General features: G+C 45.5%; 1 protein-coding gene across 2 annotated transcripts in view; it reads left to right on the forward strand.

Moving 5' to 3' along the window:
- Atg14 (autophagy related protein 14) overlaps nucleotides 1–20,129 on the forward strand; it is a 131,602-nt gene that overhangs the window by 37,103 nt on the left and 74,370 nt on the right. For both annotated transcript variants that reach the window (XM_037419201.2, XM_075865906.1), the window contains 2 exons: nucleotides 2,893–2,974; nucleotides 14,232–14,475. In XM_037419201.2, coding sequence (XP_037275098.2) covers nucleotides 2,893–2,974; nucleotides 14,232–14,475 — 326 coding nt within the window. The remainder of the gene's footprint in view (nucleotides 1–2,892; nucleotides 2,975–14,231; nucleotides 14,476–20,129) is intronic.

Consider the following 20,129-nt stretch of genomic DNA (forward strand, 5'->3'; position numbering starts at 1 on the left):
TGCTTTTATATCATGATGGCACCGTTTCGAAAAGGAATAAAGGATGGCAGTAACAGTGCTCAGAAAAAAGGGGGGGGGGGTCCGGTTCCCAGAACAGCACAGCAGAGACAGGTACAGATGATTGCTTATCGAGTGTATGTGCGTATTGTCGTTCATTTGGCTGTTGTGCTTGGACTCTGTGGTTGACGCTCACACGTTTAGGGAAAAAAACGTCAGCAGATCTAGATAACTAATCAAAAGTCACTGCTGCACCGCAAGGGTGAAACAATAAATGCAATAGCAGCAAATTGTAATGTTATATGAAGTTAGGCTGGCAGCTAACTCTTTCAGATCTCATCTCGCGTAACTGTATAAGAATAGGGTCACTTTAAGAAGAGCAACACTTTTCGCGCAGTCTCTTCGCGATGAGAGTGTAGCACGTAGAAGTGTATGAAAGTTGCCCGCTGATGGTCAACGAGCTAGCGTGCACACCAGGGATCGCGACCAGGCCATTAGAAGCAAAGTTCATAGTTGTTGCTCGAGCGACTCCTGCCCCCGCTCCCTCATTTTCTTCGTGACTTTACAAGACAGGCAGGCTTACTGGAATCAGGAAGGGGGAGTATTGGCTGTTATTACGTGCGCTCTGAGCGGCGGAGATGGGTCAGATCGTTTGAACCCTGCTTGAAATGTTTTTTTCACACCCGCTCCGGCACTTCTATTCGCGGATATAGAACATACAATGTGCGGAGGTATGTTATTAATACGGAATTTAAACAACACACGTCAGCGACGGCAACAGCCCGTCGGTAGTGTCCATATCATTCCTTTCACAATAATGGGGCTATTGCAAACTTTAGCTGAGTGTTTGAAAAATGCAGCATTAAACAAATGTTGCTTCACAATTGCTTTGAAAGTGGCTAAATTTGTTCTGAATATTTTTGCTGCTCTAAATTTGCTTGAAAGGGCCCTTTTGACTGCTTCAAACCTGCTCCAAAATGTCTTTCTGGCTGCTCCAAGCCTGGTACAAAAGCACTTTTGTCTGCTCCAAGGACTGTTCCCAAACCCATGTACCCTGTACGACCCCCGCGTATGGCATCTACACCAGTTTTGCCAATGTACGTTTCTCTGATCGCCGCTCAAGGCGCCCTCTTTGGTGATTCCAGCGCACTGCAGCCCAAGGCGTCGTCGGTTTTTATTGGCCCGTGCGCTCGCCTTCTTGTGACTATGACTACGTCTACTTCATTCTCGTCACTTTGTAGGCATGGCAGCACGTGACAAGTTCCTACGATGAGGGTTATGCATGGGTACTGGCATCCTCCCAGGCCCCCTCACCTGCCTGCTCTCAACCCCGTTGAAGTACGCCCGGTAGCTCACCTCTGCCATTCATGACCGTTCGGCATTTCACTCACGGCAGCGGCCAGTATGGCATAAAGGGGCAGGTGTTTAGCACGCCTGGCAATGCTCTCTTTTACGTACACATCATGCACCAGCTCGTTAACTAGCTTTCCCACAGAAATGGTCTCGCAAAGAAACACTACATAGTGTTGACTTTATAATTTACGGAACTTCGGGCGATAAGGATATTTTCCAATCCCGCCTGAAATTTGTACACATTGCCAAGATTCTACTGTTGTTTGGACACTCCGCCTGCATTGTTTATAAGTCATGATGAGACAGTAACGCCATTGTTTACGCTTATGGGGCTATTCAGAATCCCCCCCTCCCCTTTCCGCGATATGTGTGTGCATGCTTGTGTGGAAAAAGGTGCTGAGGGCGGCAAGACATGACCACCATCACCCACCCCTGGTTGCTAAATTTCCCGGATTCTGAATTCTTGAACTTGACAGGTATGCCATTTGAGGATGTAAAGGATGCCAACTCCTGAACAGCTGCATATGTCACAGACCGATGCAAAGCATTGTTGCAATCAGAGCTTTAAGTGAAGACCCTGTCATTTTTGGACTCGAAAGCTTGTCGTCACTCAATTCAGGGGTGGTATTTCGAATGGTATTTCGAATGGCATGCGTTGCTCCCAGCCCAGATGCTCATTCATGGGCACATGACGACAACACTGTAGATGCGACATTAGGCGCGGCCCTGTGTCTTATATGTCAATAAAAGAGAACCCAAAATTTTGGAAACTGGCTGAAAAGGCCTGTTCCCACACATTGTACATGTGGCAAAGCTTCAGGAATTATTTTTAATAAAATTAATCTTAAATAACAGACATTAATTTCAGGCAATTATTACTGCTCAACACTGTCAGATTGTGAAGTTGATATTATACTTTGATATTTGATTTTAAAAAGTTTTTTTAATTACAGAACTTTGATGTTACTGAAGCATAGCAATGAGTGGCACGCATTTCTCCCAAGTGCATCAGCCAAGTGCATTTTTTCTACAAAACATGCAGATTGGTTCGCGAAAAGGTCTGCCAAAATCACTCTGTTGCCGAAACTCCCAAATTCAAACCGATTCTGAATGTTCAATGGCTGGACTAACTGCTAGGAAGTTCTTAGTGCACGAGGAACAAAGAAAACATGCCAGACACGTCGATACAAAGCATCAATCACCGGTGGTCGATTTGAATAGGCATAGCAATCAGTGGTGTTACACTGGTTCCTCAAGCTCTACTTTTGGGTAATGAACAATGCTTTGCATCAGATGAACAAGCCAAACAGTAACCTTAGGTGACTGTAAATAAATTGCTCCTCTGTCATTTTAGGCTTATTTGTGAAGACTAAAACTGCTAGTTTTACAAGCTTCAAATCTAGATTTGCTCAGTTTGGAATGATTTAAAATGTTTGATTTTTGACAGTGGAGTCATAGCTAATACTGAACCAGAGGAATAGTTGCACAGCAAGCCTCGAGATTAATATGCCATTGGTGAAGAGGTTGACCGTGTCTTTGTAGGGGGACACCATGCAACGCACAAGGGACCAGATAACTTACCTCTGCATCGTCCTTGAGGACCTCAAGAGGAGGAAAGAAAAGGGTGAGTTTCTCCTTGGCAATTGTCGACAAAACGATTGCTGATGTTACCAAGAAGGTAGTATACAAATGCTGACTCATTGGGAGAAAAATAACTGCAGAAACATGTGACATACGCCACTGGATAGTGAACGCCACAGGAACCATGCCATGCCTCAGTCACTCTTTCTCATTTATTCTCTTATCCATTGCCTTGGTTATCTGTATGAGACAGAAAATGTTAACAAACATTGAGTTAAGCTCAGATTGATTGATATGTGGGGTTTAACATCCCAAAACCACCATATGATTATGAGAGATGTCGTAGTGAAGAACTACGGAAATTTCGACCTCCTGGGGTTCTTTAATGTGCACCCAAATCTGAGCACACTGGCCTACAGCATTTTCGCCTCCATCGAAAATGCAGCGGCTCCAGCCGGGATTCGATCCCACGACCTGCGGGTCAGCAGCCAAGTACCTTAGCCACTAGACCACCATCGCGGGGCGTAGGTTAAGCTCAGAAAAGAGGTCATGTACTTACACTGGTGCTACTTACAGTAGTGAATTCTTTCCCTTCACACAGCCAACTACTACAGAGGAACCTGTTACAGAGGAACCTACAGAGGAACTACTGCAGAGGAACCTACAGAGTGCCGAGATTATACGCCAGTCACACTGGAGGTGTTAATGTCGTTAGGTTCAAATGTAATTTAAAACAAGGAATGTCATTTAGTCCATGAAGGTGCTACTCAATAAAAAGTTATATCAGTCGTTCATGATATCGCTGTTGATAATTCAGAAAAAAAATGGCCAAAAAGTTGAGCAAGGTACATACAGAGTGATAAAAAAGTGAATTCATATTGAAATACATCTGGGAAGCTGCATAACTAAATAAATACGCATAGATATTGTATATCACAGAACATGTGGCCACCATAAGCCAAAACGATCCTCTTAGCCAGTAGCCACAGTCGACAAAATGAACACAAGCACCACGACATGCACGGTGTGACGAGAGAGAGAGAGAGAAAGAAAAATGCGTTAAAGAAATGTACCAGTTTGCCTACAGTAAAATATGAGTTGATGAGAAAATACATATGTTGTACCCTGCTTATAAGAGACAAATATATAAAAGACAAGAATTGCTGCCTGGAGCCTGCCTGTAATCAATCTGAAAAAGCTGTGTGCTGAACTGTTGCCTTTTTTATACTGTTCTTGGAGCAAGAACAAGCGTGCAAAAGCGGCCACGTAGCTTTCCTAAATAAACTTATCAACTGTGCTATATTCATTTCATGGAGAACTGATTAAGAAACAAATCTGTATGTAATTTTGCTGTTAGTTCAGCCCACTGCTCGAAAATGTGGTATTTCTTCTTTTTTTTTAGTATTCAAGGCCAGCATGCTTGAAGCAAATAGTGAAATCAGTTGCTCTAAAGCAGTGCGGGACACAAAGTGGGACACAAGCTCAACACTTGCAAATAAAAAAACAAGAAACGTGGCGTAGAGCGAAAACTGAGACAGTTGCCAAACATAAACATCTTTTTCACCAGCAGACAGTGTTTTCATCATAAGTAATTGCCATGTTTGGTCAGCTTGGCGCATCTATTTTGTAATAGACAACATACATATTACGAGTACGCTGCAGTTGACGCATTTTATTCGCCGAGAATTGGACTGCATGGCTCACAAAAAAATTTTCGCTGCATACATGTGTATGCACGCTGCTGGCCACCTATCCTCACTAGCGCAATCATGGTGCTGCCCCCTGTAGCCCGATCTCGGAGGGGGAATAGTGCCGTTTCTATAACTATTTTGCATTATGGCTTTGTTGGTGACCGGCAGGCGACCATTTTGTACGTTTTAGGGACGCAAAAATGGCCCTCTTGGAAGTTTTGGAAGTATAATTTGTACTGTAGCTTGACGTCAAGCTGATGTCAATGTTGCTAGGTGCATCACGGAAAAAATGACTTTAATATCAAAATAAAATATGAGCGTTTGCTGAGCTTCCCACTTGCCCGGAGCTGCCTCTTTATATGTGCAGGAGATATGTATGGCAGTCTGAGCTCACCTTTGAATAAATGTTTCAGCATCTCTTTAGAGGTCAATTGCCAGCGATTTTTTGAGATCAATGGATCTCAATGAAATTTGCTTGCTACGTTCTTTCGCGCCTTTCCACCATTTGTTCCCAGTTAGAGGCTGGAGAAATGCACTGAGTGTGATTCGGTAGAATGCAGGGGGTATCTGGTAAAATAAGTTACATTTTAAAGCTCACTATATCACAACATATAAGTCAGTAAACAAGTGTTCTAACTTGAACATTTATGAATTGATATGAGGGTAACATTGTGACTGGGTCACGATGTCGATGAAGGAAGCACGCTTGATGTTCAGATCAAACTGTTTATTTTGCCGAACTTGTGGCCAGGAAAGCGAAGGTCAGATTACAGCAACGCACGGTCACTGATAGCGGCGAACAGAGCGTCGGTCGGCTATCAACTGCCAAGCTGCGAAATGTGGCAGCATTTAGTATACATGTGTCGCCGAATATTCCAGCCTTACCACTGGTCTTCGCGCAAGCTCTGGAATAGTGGCGAGTGCTCGCGTCTAGCAGGCATTCTTAAAAGAACGATATACAACGACTGCGAACTTTCTCGAACAATGATGCACAGTTTGCGCTGAGCATTCCTGACCCAGAATTTGTGAGCGAAAACCGAATCAAATAAAAATAAAAATAATAATAAATGCACGTGGCATTTCATCCTCTCGAAAAAGCATCGCCCAGATCGATGGTTTTTCGAGAGAAATTGAGATGCTTTCGAGGTGCTTTTTCGAGAGACACAGAACATGGGCGAAAAATACATGAACACAAATAATAACAACAATGAAGAAAGCGCAATAACAAGCAGCAAAATATAGAGAAACAACAAATAGTACAGTTTGTAGGTTCGTTGAAATGGCTTGAAGCGCATGGCGTGAACAGTTTCAGGTCTTGCATGGTGCTGTTGAGAGTTTGTGATGCTGTCGGGGACGGTTTCGTAGTTGAGTAGACTGAGACGTTGACCTACCCTGTACAATCTGAAGTATAGTGGAAGAAGTCCACGTCGCCGCATCAATGTCCACACGAAAACACGGTCATGCGGTTGGTATTTCGGGAGGTGTCCTCGAAGATTGTGATGGCAGCTGTCGACTGTCTGTTGGTTCTCAATGCGAAGGTGGGCGAGTTGTCGTGTTTCTTGGAAGCGCTGACGGTAGACAGTCACGTCGAGGTTTTGCTCGTCAGTGACGTTGGGCAGCATGGTGTCGAGCGTCGGGGACAGGTCCCTTCCGTAGAGCAACTTATATGGCGACATTTGCATCGTTTGTTGCGTCGCTGTGTTGTATGCGAAGGTCACGTAGGGGGAGATGGTGTCCCTCATCTTGTGTTCGACGTCAACGTACATGGCCAGCTTGTCGGCAATTGTCTTGTTTAGCCGGTTGGTGAGACCCTTGGTCTGTGGGTGGTATGCTGTCACCGGCTGTGACTTGTCTGGCTGTGTGCCGAAATGGCCTGAGTTAATTTCATAGTGAAGGCCGCACCTCTGTTGGTAATGGTGACCTGTGGAGCTCCTTGATGCAGGATGATGTTCTCGACAAATAATTTTGCTACCTTGGCGGCACTTTTGTCTCTGTATAGTGGGTGATGTAGTCAGTAGCTATGACAATCCATTTGTTTCCGGAATTCAACGTCAGCAATGGTCCCAGTAGGTCCATTCCAATTTGCTGGAATGGCCGGTGAGGTGGTTCAATGGGCTGCAGAAGTCCAGCTGGCCTAGCTGGCGGTGCCTTCCATTGCTGACACTCTCGGTAGGTTTTCATGTAGTGCGTGACATCGGCAGTGAGGTGGGGCTAGTAATACTTTTCGTGTATCCTTTCTTGCACGCGGGAAAATCTAAGGTGTCCAGCCATGGGGTCGTCATGCGAAGAATCCAGACTTTCTGGACGTAACACTCAAAGTATTACGATGAGCTAGTTGGTCTGATGTGCGGAGAAGTTTTTCTTGATGAGGATGCCGTAACCCTAGAAAAACAATGCCAGTCCTTGCTTGAATACCGTTGGAAACACGGCAGCCTTGCCCTTGAGGTATTCCACAAGGTCCTTGATTTCAGGGTCGGCTCGCTGTCGCTCTGTAAAGTCATCGATGCTTAAGCTTCCCAAGAAGCAGTCGTCGTCCTCATTGACTTGCGGCAGTGGGTCAACGGGGGTGCAGGATAGGCAGTCTTTGTCAGAGTGCCTTCGCCCGAACTTGTAAATGATGGTGATGTTGAATTCTTGAAGTTGGAGACTCCACTGTGCAAGACAACCTGAAGGGTCCTTCAAGTTAGCTAGCCAACAGAGGGTGTGTTGGTCACTCACACCTTTGAAATGTCTGCTGAAGATGAAAGGGCAAAACTTGTAGGTAGCCCAGATGATGGCAAGACACTCCTTTTCTGTTGTGGAATAGTTGACTTCCGCCTTAGATAGCAACCGGCTGATGACCCTTTCAAGTCCGTCAATCTTCTGCTCCTGGACTGCTCCGAGCACTACACTGCTTTGCGGATGGCACAATGAGCATGCGTGTCCACATTGCCACGATGCAGCGGCACGGGCTCTTATCTCCCACGCGTACTTTGCCCCGCTGAGAGGAGGGAAGGGTCGCGCACCATGGGGAGGGTCATACGTCTTGGCTGGCTTTTGGGTTTCGTCAGAATGATTCTGTTGTAGTTACCGAACGCACAAAGGTCACTGCAATCATTACACAGTCTCCGTTTGTGAAAAGAGCACACTTTTCAGACACAGTGAAGTAACAACTGAGACCCTTATTCGCGTTCACCTGTACCTGTGAGTACATTTTTGTGTTATTTGTGCGTGAGAAACGCGGAGATTGTTTTGATCTGCTTGTCATTGTGCGCGTGATCTTCCAATTTGTTGCCATTGCATTCTTGCTTCGCCTTTGCGGCAAAGATGTGACGTTTTCTATAGTTGCGGCCTCGGTGAGAAATTCATTGACAGTCTTTAGCGGGTCTCGAAGAAGTCCCGCAAACACCTCTTGCTTGACCCCTCTCATCAGGAACCGGAGCTTCTTCTCCTCAGCCATGACGGAATCGGCGTGACGAAAGAGCTGGGTCATCTCTTCCACGAAGATAGTCACAATTTTGTTAGAGAGTGGCACCTGTGTTTCCAGTGAGGTGGCGGCTTTTTTCTTGTCTAGGAAGCTTGTGAAGGTGCTCAAGAACGTCATCTGAAAGAGATCCCAGGTTTGTAGTGTACATTCCTGGTTCTCTAACAACGTCTTCGCAGCATCTTCTAGGTAAAAGTAGACACAGCGTCTAGTTTTTCTTCGGGGTCCCTGCTGTTCAAGGCGGCGACTCGGTCATATATCTCGATCCAGCTTTTTGGGCACTCAAATAACGATCCACGAAACGTCGGAGGCTCCTTGGGCTGCCGGAGAACGATTGGGGCAGGCTGCACGGGGGCCGTCATCGTTGCTGCTGTCGATGTCTGGATCCGGGGCTGTGTAATAGTTTCAGAAAGGAGCCCGTACTCTTGTTGCAGTCCCCTCTGCCTGCGACTTGTTCAGTGTTTGTAGTTGGCTTCGGTGTCTTCTTTGTCACTTGGGCTGGGTTCATGGCTTGAAGGAGCTGTCCGGAACATGAAAGAAGCAGCACCTCCACCAGGTGTCGCAGGGTCCTGACGAGGACAAAGAGAACACACTCGATGTTCAGATGAAACTTTATTCAGTCAAACTTGTGGCCAGGAAACTGGAAATCAGATTACAGCAATGCGCAGGCACGGATAGCTGTGAGCACAGCGTCGGTCGGCGATCAACTGACAACCAGCGAAGCACATCGGGGATATTCTAACCTTATCACTGGTCTTCGTGCAACCTCCGGAATAATCTAGAGTGTTTGCATCTAGCGTGCAATCTTTAACGGAACGATCTACAATGATCGCGAATGTGGGAGCGGCGGCACTACAGCAGCAATGTCGCTGAAACATGCGTGGCTTATCTTGCAGATGGTGCCGCTCGTGCTGAGTGCTCCAACATCGACCGACAAAGTCCCGGCCCTGCCCAGATTATCCCCGACAGCATCCCGTGACGTCATCGGGGCCAACCTATGGAACTGGAAGACTTCGGTGACGCCACCACGCGAAGAAGACATAAAACCTCGTCCGCTTCAGCAGCACCTCAGTGGGAGCGGCGGCACTACAGCTGCAATGTCGCTGAAACATGCGTGGCTTATCTTGCAGATGGTGCCGCTCATGCTCAGTGCTCCAACATCGACCGACAAAGTCCCGGCCCTGCCCAGATTATCCCCGACAGCATCCCGTGACGTCATTGGGGCCAACCTATGGAACTGGAAGACTTCGGTGACGTCACCACGCGAAGAAGACATAAAACCTCGTCCGCTTCAGCGGCACCTCAGTGGGAGCGGCGGCACTACAGCAGCAATGTCGCTGAAACATGCGTGGCTTATCTTGCAGGTTGGTTATTATGCTCCTGCATCTTAGGTACTATCGCCTGCAATCTTTTTTTGATTGTGCTGCCGCTCCCAGCGAATTGTTTTGACATTTTGTTCAAGTTGTGGTCAGAATTGGTGCTAATGCTTTCCGGGGACATTGAACTCAATCCCGGACCAACTGTTGAGGAAATGCTAGATACAATCTTAAAGACACAAACTCAAATACAAGCTAGGCCAACTCAGATAGAAGAAAAATTGGAACCTTTGTCTGAATATGCTGCTAAGATAAATAACCTTGACATTGCTGTTGAAAGCCTCCAGCGCACGATTGAACAACAGCAAGAAAGGTTAAACGAATTGGAAGACAGGGCTAGAAGAAATAATCTTCTTGTTTTTGGTGTCACTGAAACTGATAAGGAAACACGACAGGACATTGAAGAGAAAGTAATAAAAAACATATTCTCAACGCGCCTTGGTGTTACAGTGTCCTCAGTAGAAAGAATTCACCGCATTGATCAGAAGAAAAGCAAACAGGACAGACCAGTAATTGTAAGATTTTATGACTACAATGAAAAGATGGCCATATTTAGGAGCTGCAAAAAATTGAGAGGTACTAATATTGGAGTCTCTGACGACTACTCAAAAGAAACATTAGAAAAAAGGAAGTCCCTTTGGCGCTCTGCTCTTGATGATAGGCGCAATGGTGCGAAGGTGAAGCTTGTCCGAGATAAGCTTTACATCGACAACGCTGCTTATACATGGGATTCCCGTTCCCATACACGTGTGAAAGTTAAGAACGCTCAAAGCGAAGCACGCAGCCCGGTCTGACAAAAGAAGCAGTGCGACATAAAGCTGATAAACGTGAACGCACGAAGCATTTTGAACAAAACAGAAGAACTAGAATCGTTGACACTAATTTATGACCCTGACTTCGTGGCTGTAACAGAAACTTGGCTAACAGAGGATGTTGCAGATACGGATGTTTTTCCCATTTCATTTCATGTACTGCGTAATGACGGACTAACCCGAGGCGGAGGCGTTGCTTTACTGATTAAGAAAACTCTTCGGTACGAATTATTGTCGCCCATTAAAGACTGTGAGAACGTGTGGTGCAAATTATTTATGGGAGATATCACGTTACTTATAGGGGTTCTCTATAGGCCCCCCGGAACTTCAGTTGATATTTTTGAGAAATTGGATGACTACTTGCTAACAATGACAAACAAACGAAGCAGAGTAATAATCACAGGCGATTTTAATTTACCAGGTGTTGACTAGAATGCACGAGTTGCTGGGCCGCTTAACAGGCCTCTTGCAGAAAATCTGCTTGACATCATGATCAAGTACGATTTGGTTCAGGTAGTTGATAAGCCCACTCGAGTTGAAGGACAAACCGAGACATTGTTGGACTTACTATTTTTGTCACAGGAAGTGTTTGATTATGAAATAAGTATTGAGGATGGAATCTCGGATCATAAGGTGGTTGCAGCAACTCTTAAACCAAATAAAAAATTAGAAAAAAATAACCAGAGTAAAGGTGTACAATTTTCAGGCCGCCGATGATACCTCAATTCTTGATTACTTAGAAATGGCTTTTGACGCTATCCCGCCTACAGATGATGTAAATGACCTCTGGGAATACTTTAAGAAGGTAGTAAACGACTGTTTGTCACGTTTTGTTCCCCAAAGAGAAAAGAGAACTGCAAAAGCTAACCCATGGATTACCAGAAGTATCATTCACCTAAAACGACGACTATGTCGCGCCCGTCAGAAAATACCAAGAAACTCGTCTGTTATTGCTCACATTAGTGCTCAGGTACGAAGAGAAGTCAAGCAATCTAAAAGTAATTTTCTAACTAATATATTGTCTGAATACATATCCAACTCTCCCCAGAAATTTTGGCGGTACCTGTCTAGTTCGCAGTCTGAAATAACTGGGCTTTCTATAGACGGGACCTCCTATAGCGAACCGATTCAGATTGCCGAAGCACTCAATCATTACTTCAGTACTGTTTTTTCTCCAAGTATTGATCATTCAAAAAAAGGCTGTACGTTCGATGATACTAGTTCCAATCTTCTTACCGTATCTAAAGAGGGTGTAATGGCATTACTGCTTGAATTGGATCATGAAAAATCACCTGGTCCGGATATGATTCCCAACGAATTTTCGAGGCGCTACTCTGATTGGGTTTCTAGTTTCTTAGTTAAAATTTTTAATTTATCTTTGTGTACTGCCGCTGTTCCGATTGATTGGTTATTAGCAAGAGTTGCGCCCATTTTCAAAGCTGGTGACCGCCTTAATGTTTGTAATTACCGTCCAATTTCTATCACATGCACGGCGTGCAAAGTAATAGAACATATAATTTCAAAATATATATTTCAATATATAGAAAACAATAATCTGTTTTATAATAAGCAACACGGTTTTAGAAAAGGCCTTTCAACCGTCACTCAGCTTTTTGAATCTGTTCATGCTTTCGCTACAGCGATAAACTCAAAAGAACAAGTCGATGTCATAGCAATTGATTTCTCTAAGGCCTTTGATAGAGTATGTCACCAGAAACTTATTAAAAAAATGTTAATACTTGGTATTGATCCCGCAATTGTAAGATGGGTTGAAGCGTACTTGCGCAATAGGTTGCAGTTTGTTGAAATAAGTGGCGCACATTCTTCTCTTTTACGCGTATCCTCAGGTGTGCCACAAGGCTCCGTGTTGGGACCTCTACTCTTTTTAATTTATGTGAATGATATTGCAACGGTTGTGCCTTCTTTTGTTGATGTAAGGTTATATGCAGATGATTGTTTCTTGTTTTGTCATGTGAAAAGTGTTTCTGATCAAATGCTCCTCAATGATGCTCTTCGATGTATTGACAACTGGTGTGAAAAATGGGACATGAAAATTAATTTTGATAAAACTGTTTGCATGACAATTTCAAACAAAAAATCCCCCCTTAACTATAAATACACAATAAACAATAGAGAAATTAAGAGTTCTAATGAGTTTAAATACTTAGGTGTTACTATATCCAGCAGTTTAAAGTGGGACGAGCATATTGACAATATTACAGGACTGGCGAAGCGAAAACTGGGTTTTCTGAGAAGGAAACTCCGTAATGCAGCGCCCTCTGTTAAATTGTTGGCGTATAAGACTATTGTTAGACCAACGCTGGAGTACGCAGCTATCATCTGGGATCCGCATACTAAAACTGAATTTAACAAACTTGAACGAGTACAAAGATTGGCCACGAGGTTTATTTATTCAAATTACATGAGAACACAGTCTGTATCACTTTTGCTTGCTAGGGCTGACTTTCAATCGTTAGCTACACGTAGAAAAATAGCTCGCTTAAAATTTATTTATGACCTGTATCATAAGAACTACAAGCTGGATCCCAGTGTATACCTGGGCCCCCCAGGACGAGTGTCCGCTTGTACCAATCACTCATTTTCTGTCCAAGCTTATGTACTGCGGGTGGATGTATTTAAGTTTTCGTTTCTGGTGCGATCTATTGTTGACTGGAATGCGCTTCCTCCCGAGGCACTTACAGGATGTAGATCCTCACAGGATTTTCAACGACGGCTGGACTTGTTTTTTGCCTAACATTGTTTGTGTATTGTTCACCTGTTCACCTCCCACCCCTGCTACAGCCCGCAAGGGCTAGCAGTATTGTAAATAAAGTAAATAAATGAATGATCTCGAACAGTGATGCACAATTTCTTCTGAGCATTCCTGACCCAGGCTTTGTCGGCGAAAACCGAATCAAACAAAAGTAAAAATAATAACTGCGCTTGGCAATACAGTCAAACCCTTTTATAAGAGACTGATATAAGAGACAAATGCTTATAAGAGACACCGGTGTGCCAACAGTAAAATACAGGTGTATAAGAAAATGCATACGAAGTACCGTGCTTATAAGACACATCTTATATAAAAGACAAGAATTGCTGCTTGGAGCATGCCTATTATAAAGGGGTTCAACTGTACGATATTTTAACGTGAAAGTGCAGCTTCACGGCTGTGGGGATTTTTAATGTATAGGTGCGAATTGAAGCGTATTTTAATACTGTAGTATTTGTTCGAGTATTCAAAGTGCTCGAATATTTGCACCTAGAAAAATTCAAAACATTAATGCAACTGGTTTTTATCTAAGCAGTATAATTCTGAGCTAGGACTAGGACAAAACAAGTGCCAGGAACAAAGGAATGGTATTCAACTTCTGTACCACAAACTATTTTGTGTGCTACAAGGGAATGAAATTGACATAGAAAGAATGACATTGAATAATGCAGGACAACCAACTGGCCCATACCCTGGCTCTTCTACCACTTTTGTAGGCATAGCTGTCTTCCTCACTGAATGTGCCATCCTAACATTCTGCTCACTCAGCATTTGTATCTATAACTTCAGGAGGTTATGTGAAAAAGTAAGAGCTCAAAGGGTAATATTACGCCACTTTCTTTATTAGCTGTCCAAAAAATGTTCTTTTTTATTCAATAATCTGATCTAAATTTGCCATGTTGCCCCGCCGCGGTTGTCTAGTGGATAAAGCTGACCCCGCAGGGCGCGGGATCGAACTCCGGCTGTGGCGGCTGCATTTTCGATGGAGGCCAAAATGCTGTAGGCCTATGTGCTCAGAATTGGGTGCACGTTAAAGAACCCCATGTGGTCGAAATTTCTGGAATCCTCCATTATGGCATCTCTCATAATCATAAGGTAGTTTTGGGGCATTAAACCCAACATATCGAACTGGTCACGTTCTTCCAAACCCCCGGCTAGAGCCGGGCACCTTTTCTGTCTGAGCAGAAGAGTTGGAGCTGCAGCAAGAGCGGGCCCAGTGTTGGATGGCCGACCGGGAGGTGCTGCATGTGCGGGAGCAGCTGCATCTACGGTCACAGCAGCTGGACAGTCTGCGGCAATCCTTGGAGGAGAAGCGCCAGCGGCTTGCAGGCTGCCAGCTACAGCGCCAGAAACTAGTGCGAGCTTACGTGGGCGACCTCGCTCGTGACATCTTCCCCATACACGAGGAAGAGCGCCCACTCGAAGCCAGGTCAGTGGTAGCACACTGCGTTAGCTGCTGATCTGGGGTTCTCTGTCCCATAAGCATGACATGATTGTGAGGCACACCCTAGTGGAAAGCTCCAGAGGTTTCGACCATCTTTAACAAGCACCGATATCGCGTAGCTCGCGAGCCTCTGGCATTTTGATACGGCGCATACACCGAGTAAGTCCAGCAAAGTTATGCACTGTCACTATCGCCAGCAGTTTGTGCTCAGGAACCAGGGGGGTTGCCTACACAACATGCAAGGCGGCTGACACAGCAGCATTTTTTTAAACGCAACCACCATGTTTGGGACCGAACCAGCAACCTTCAGACCAGTAGCTGGGCACCATAACCGCTACACCACCGTGGCAGACTAGATTAGCAACCTTCAGACCAGCAGCCGTGCACCAGAACGGCTACACCACCGTGGCAGAATTAGCTGCTTTGCACGTGGAAAGCCTGTGTTCAAAATAAGAAAACTTGACTCTTGCTATAGCATCTTCATTGCATATTTTACAGCATTCTAGATGTTTTTCTTTAACGCAGACCCCTTCTCTTACAATCCTCTTTTTTCATTGTTTATACCATTTCTACAAAGCTTCCTCAAACACAGTGTGGTGGTCCACTTTCCTGAATCTACTTTATGATTTGGGAATGGCATCTTTTCAAAGTTGTTTTAAGTTTGTGAAGAAGGAAAATGCTCTACAATCACCGACAGATTTTTGGTACTCTGAAAATTCAGACTTCACAAATGCACCGTCAAGGTTCCCATTGCACTAATGCATTTTCGCAACCGATTTTTTGGCGCGATTTATGTTCCAAAGTTCGATTTTCCGGACTGAATTGTTTGTTTTGAGCTATGCAGCTTGATTTTGAAAGCCGCCTTGTTGAATTTTTTTTTGTTAGCTTGGCCAAGCTTGGCTTGCAGTGGTGGCCTCCAAGATTGGCAGTGCACATAATCTTCCAGTTTTTAAGGCCATGTCTGATGTTCTTTAGCAAAATAGCAAAATAGCAAAACTTTTTTTTTTAAGTCAGCCTTCTCATCATCATTAGTATTCCAGTAGGTTGTTTTTATTTTCTGGGTGTTTGTTTTCTGGTCTTCATTGCATACATAATCGTGTTAACGGTGTGCAAAGTGTGTTTGAGTTATCGTGCGCATCACATGTGCGCTGCTGTTCGTGAGTGCTCAGTAGCGCTCCAGGGGGTAGGTGTCACGTTGCGTGGCTACTGACCTGGAACGTGCGGGTTTGATCGTGGCCACGACAATATCGTTTTGATGGTGGCGAAATGCTGAAGGCTCACGTACTGTGTGGTGTCGGTGCAAATAAAAGAAGCCCATACCGTGTTGGTAAATCCCACCAAACAGGCAAGCTGTTGCATGCATTTTTTTGCGACCGGCATCAAGTTTTGTTTGCTTGATTGTAAGGAGCCACCATCTTTGCCGCCCACAGCAGTCGGCAGCAGCGATTGCCAACATGCTTGCCAACAGTGTTGCCACAGCCTACATACCAAGTCTCCCGGATTGGCCGGGAGGCTCCCGTATATCGACCGTTTCTTCCGTTTGTACGGTTGTCATGAAAATCTCCCTGCTATCGAAATTTCTGTGCGTCATCTGGCCGCATTGACAAAAAAGCAGCTCAATCAGCTCTAGGCTTTTCGAACCTAGCTCATTTTATTATAAATGAGTTTGAAAGACGTTCATCTACACGTACAGTAGAATCTCAAGTGATGCAAAACTGCGGCAGATACGAATTTGTGAAAATACTCGGCCAAATTCCACTATCTCCATTGGGCTTAAATTCGAATGTTCCGAACACATTTCCTAATCGCTACGGGTGATACGGAACCGTCAAACAAAGACCGAGAGCAGCGTACTCGAAGCTTTGGAAGTACATGTGTGACTGGTGCACAAACTGTCTTCTACAGTGTGTGTGATTGTCGTTGCCACAATCCCTGTGGACCAAACCGTGGTCGCTTTTGACACGATCATGTATAGGCAGTGTTCACTCGAGTTTGACTGCAGCGCCAGAATACATAGCCTAGCGGATAAAAAAAGCAACCACGATATGGCTTCAATGAAAATGTGAAGTGACGCGCGCGTCTCGAGCCCTGCATTATTTATTGGCGAATTGTGACCGGGATCCATGGGAGACGCGTGCACGCATCTATTTTCTGCGTACCCCTAATGGTGAATGTCAAAGACTTTGAGACAAGGCAGTGTGAGCAACGCAGCTCCCTCTGATCAGTGTGCGATGCCTATGGTGATTATGTAACTGACAGAACCCCGAAAGTGTTTGCTGAACCAGTCAAAGCAACTCTGCTTTCCGCCAACTCTGCGGACAAAACTGCGGCAGATGCAATTGTAGATAGCATAATTCGATTTAATTTGAAGGCGCGTGCACAGCCAAGCCCGCGGGGATTGTAAAAGGAAATACTGTTGGCCACAAGTTCGCAACGGACGTGCTCAGAACTGCGGTCGTATCGACACGATAGGGATTACAAGCTCCGAGGGTACGCAGCGGTAGATGAAAGGCCGAAATACACACGCAAAAAAGTCACAGTTTCGCCGTAAGGGTGCAGTAATGAATGCGACAGCAACAAATTGGAGTGTCACGGTGACATTGGCAAGCAGATCTACATATGCAGCGCGCTGCTCACCCACAAATGATGCACGAAAACCGAACACACAGGACAAGAGCCACTTAACAACGTTTACCGCTCGACACGTAATTCACTGTTTAAACAAAAACTATGCTCGATACGTAATAACAGGTACAGATGAGTACAAACTAACAAGTGTCCCAGTTGTTAAACCTCGCTGTGTATGAAAAGCGCGCTCTTTTTGCAAATGGGGCCTGTGCAGAGACCAAAGTGACCTTTGTGGGCCCGGCAACTAACCCAATCATTCCAAAGGCACACGATTCTCCGCATGAAACGATAAACATGTGCACAAGCATTTTAGCTCCCCCCCCCCTCACCCGTAGAGCAAAATACGTGCGAGAGATAAGCGGGTGTCGGCGCATCGTGACAAGCTGGGCGCCAAGCGCGGGCTGCTGCTTTTCTTTCTTGGGTGTTTGTATATATATAGATAGGTATACATATATGGTGAATGACGGCTGCAAAGGCAAAAAACCAGCCTAGACTGTCCATATAATTTAGATACCCCCACCCCCTCTTGTTCTTCGCAATTTTTTTTGTTCTTGGTTTTTTTTTTTACCGAGATAAAAAAACTAGAGGCCAATAATTTAACGCTCCCCCCCCCCCCCCTTCTTCATTGTAGAAATCTCCCGGATTCAATATTCTTGAACTTGGCAGGTATGCCATAGCTCAAATAGAATGGAATTCGCTTGTCCCCAAGAACCTAATGAAACATGGCATTATTGGGGTTGGTATGTTAAACTTTTCTAATCCAAATAAATTTCATTTTCACGGCTTGATCATTTTTTTAGACCATTTCGTGGTCCTCGCCAGGCCCGGAAAATCGGTTGGTAACTGTATAAGGCCGGAGCATGCGTAACCATGCGGCAGGCTTAGTGGCGTGACACGTAGACCAAGCTTCGGCGAGAATGACAACAGACTCTCTTTCCACGTTTGTTGCACGTGTTTTTATGGAGGGGGAAAAGGGGTGATTGGCTGTTGTGACACATTTCACATGACGCGCATAGCCACACTGGGTCAGCTACAGAAAAACACACATGGTGGAGGCCTACTAGCTCCAGCCAGCAGCATGTACAGGAAACGTTACGAAACTGGTGTGTTTACATGACACCAGGGATCACATGACACAGCATTGTCTCCCCCTGGGAGGAATCGCATCCTGATACATTTGTAAATGGGACCTGAAAATGAAACCATGTGTCCTATAACATCAGAGAGAAATTCAGTCCTCCTGAATCACACAAGCGGGGGTGCAACAGCTGCACCGTTTGCACCAATTCGATACCATTTTCCATTTTTGTGCCGAGCAGCACCGAAACCAGGAAATTTGTCGAAATAGCGCCACACTGTGCCAAAGTGCCCGACATGCCTCAAAATTTTTTCACTTGCCCGAATTTCCATGTAAAATGGACACCACATTGGCCACCTGTAGTTCGCATCATCAATCAATCTAGGGATTCAGGCACCCAGACTAACCCCTAACTACGGTGTAACATGTATACTAATTATGCCAGGGCACTCTGGAAGGGCAATACCCCAGATAAAGTAACAATTCCATGTGGTCATCGGTCTGCTGACCGCGGCTTGTATGTGTGGGCAGGACGGCGCAAGTCAAGACGAAAATGCTTTGTCGTAGCCAGTGACACTACACGGGAAATATGAATTTCCTAGTCAGCAAACGTGGCTGTGGCGTGTTGGGAAGTAAAGCTAGAAGTGTGTGCCGCTGTTAATAGGCACGAACTCGATACCTGTGAACGCCGGCGTTGCCGACGACCACGTTATTTGCCATAAATATGTCATATCATAAATATATGGTGCCGTCGCTTGGCCAGCGGGCCCGAAAAGGGCACCGCGTTTTATCTAGTCAAAGGTGCCTGCCGAGCTAGCGAGAAGTTTTGCACTAAACCTTATTTTATCATAAAAAACAGAGGGGAGGAGGTCGCTATAGTGGTAGGAACATTTCTTGGCCTTGTTCAAACCCGTGTAGAATGCTGCTTAAGCTACCTTCACCGCAATGCATCAGTGGCCTGCGGAAAGTGTTTTAAAATATGGAATGGACTGTTAGCCCTAGTCACAGAATACAACACAGTTTGTTCAGTTACCGATGCATGTGTACGCCGCGTAATTGTTAGCACAGTATTATTGCTGACGTCTTACTGGCAATCATTTGGACTACTGTGTAACATTCGTGCAGCCCTATATAAAATCAAACAAAACTGTGTGTCATTTTTTTTTCGCCACCCCTACTTTCCTGTTTTACGAATCTCTCGAGTCTCAAGATCCCCAGCTTGGCAGATCCACACTTGAATCTTCAGAGTCTGTAAAACGATTTCACAGGCTTGGCAAATGCTAATGTGGACTTTATCACTGTTTGTCTCATGGAGTATTTCAAAATACTACTTGTAGTGAACGTATCCCGAAGGAGTACGGCCACTAGCGTGGGTCCAGTCTTAGCGAGCCGCAGGGCACGCGTTAACGGTCGCCGTGGCGAGAACACGATACTGCTCAAAGTCGCAACACTTTATTGTCTGTGGCAACACCAAACGTAGTACAGCCCGTTGCAAAGGCGCGGCGGGAAAGCAAATAGGCTTATCCACGCCTTGGGCATAAAAGTACTACACAGGGTGCCACGAGCACATCTACGCGGTAAAGGTGATCCACGAAGACACAGGGACCAAGGCCCGGTTGCTCGAGCGAGGGCAAAGGCGCTCGCGTTGGCTTCGGAGAGAGACGGGTCGGCGTAGCTAGGCCACACACTAGGACACCGTACCGCCCTTCGGCCGAGCGTACGCAGTGGGGGCAACAAAAGGTGAGCGTTCGCCTCGGGCGCGAGGCGTCGTCAGAGAAGTCCGACGAGCCCCGAGGAACGGGAGTCAACGGACGGAAAAGATTGCGTAGCTCACCGTCGGCAGTCCCGGAGAGTATCTATCCGCTTCCGATGCAGCGTGCGAAAACCTCTCGGGAGACTCCGCGCACGGCGCCACAGTCAACGTCCACTACCC

The sequence above is a fragment of the Rhipicephalus microplus genome, chromosome 6 (assembly GCF_043290135.1).
Source record: "Rhipicephalus microplus isolate Deutch F79 chromosome 6, USDA_Rmic, whole genome shotgun sequence".
Taxonomy (NCBI): Eukaryota; Metazoa; Arthropoda; class Arachnida; order Ixodida; family Ixodidae; genus Rhipicephalus; species Rhipicephalus microplus.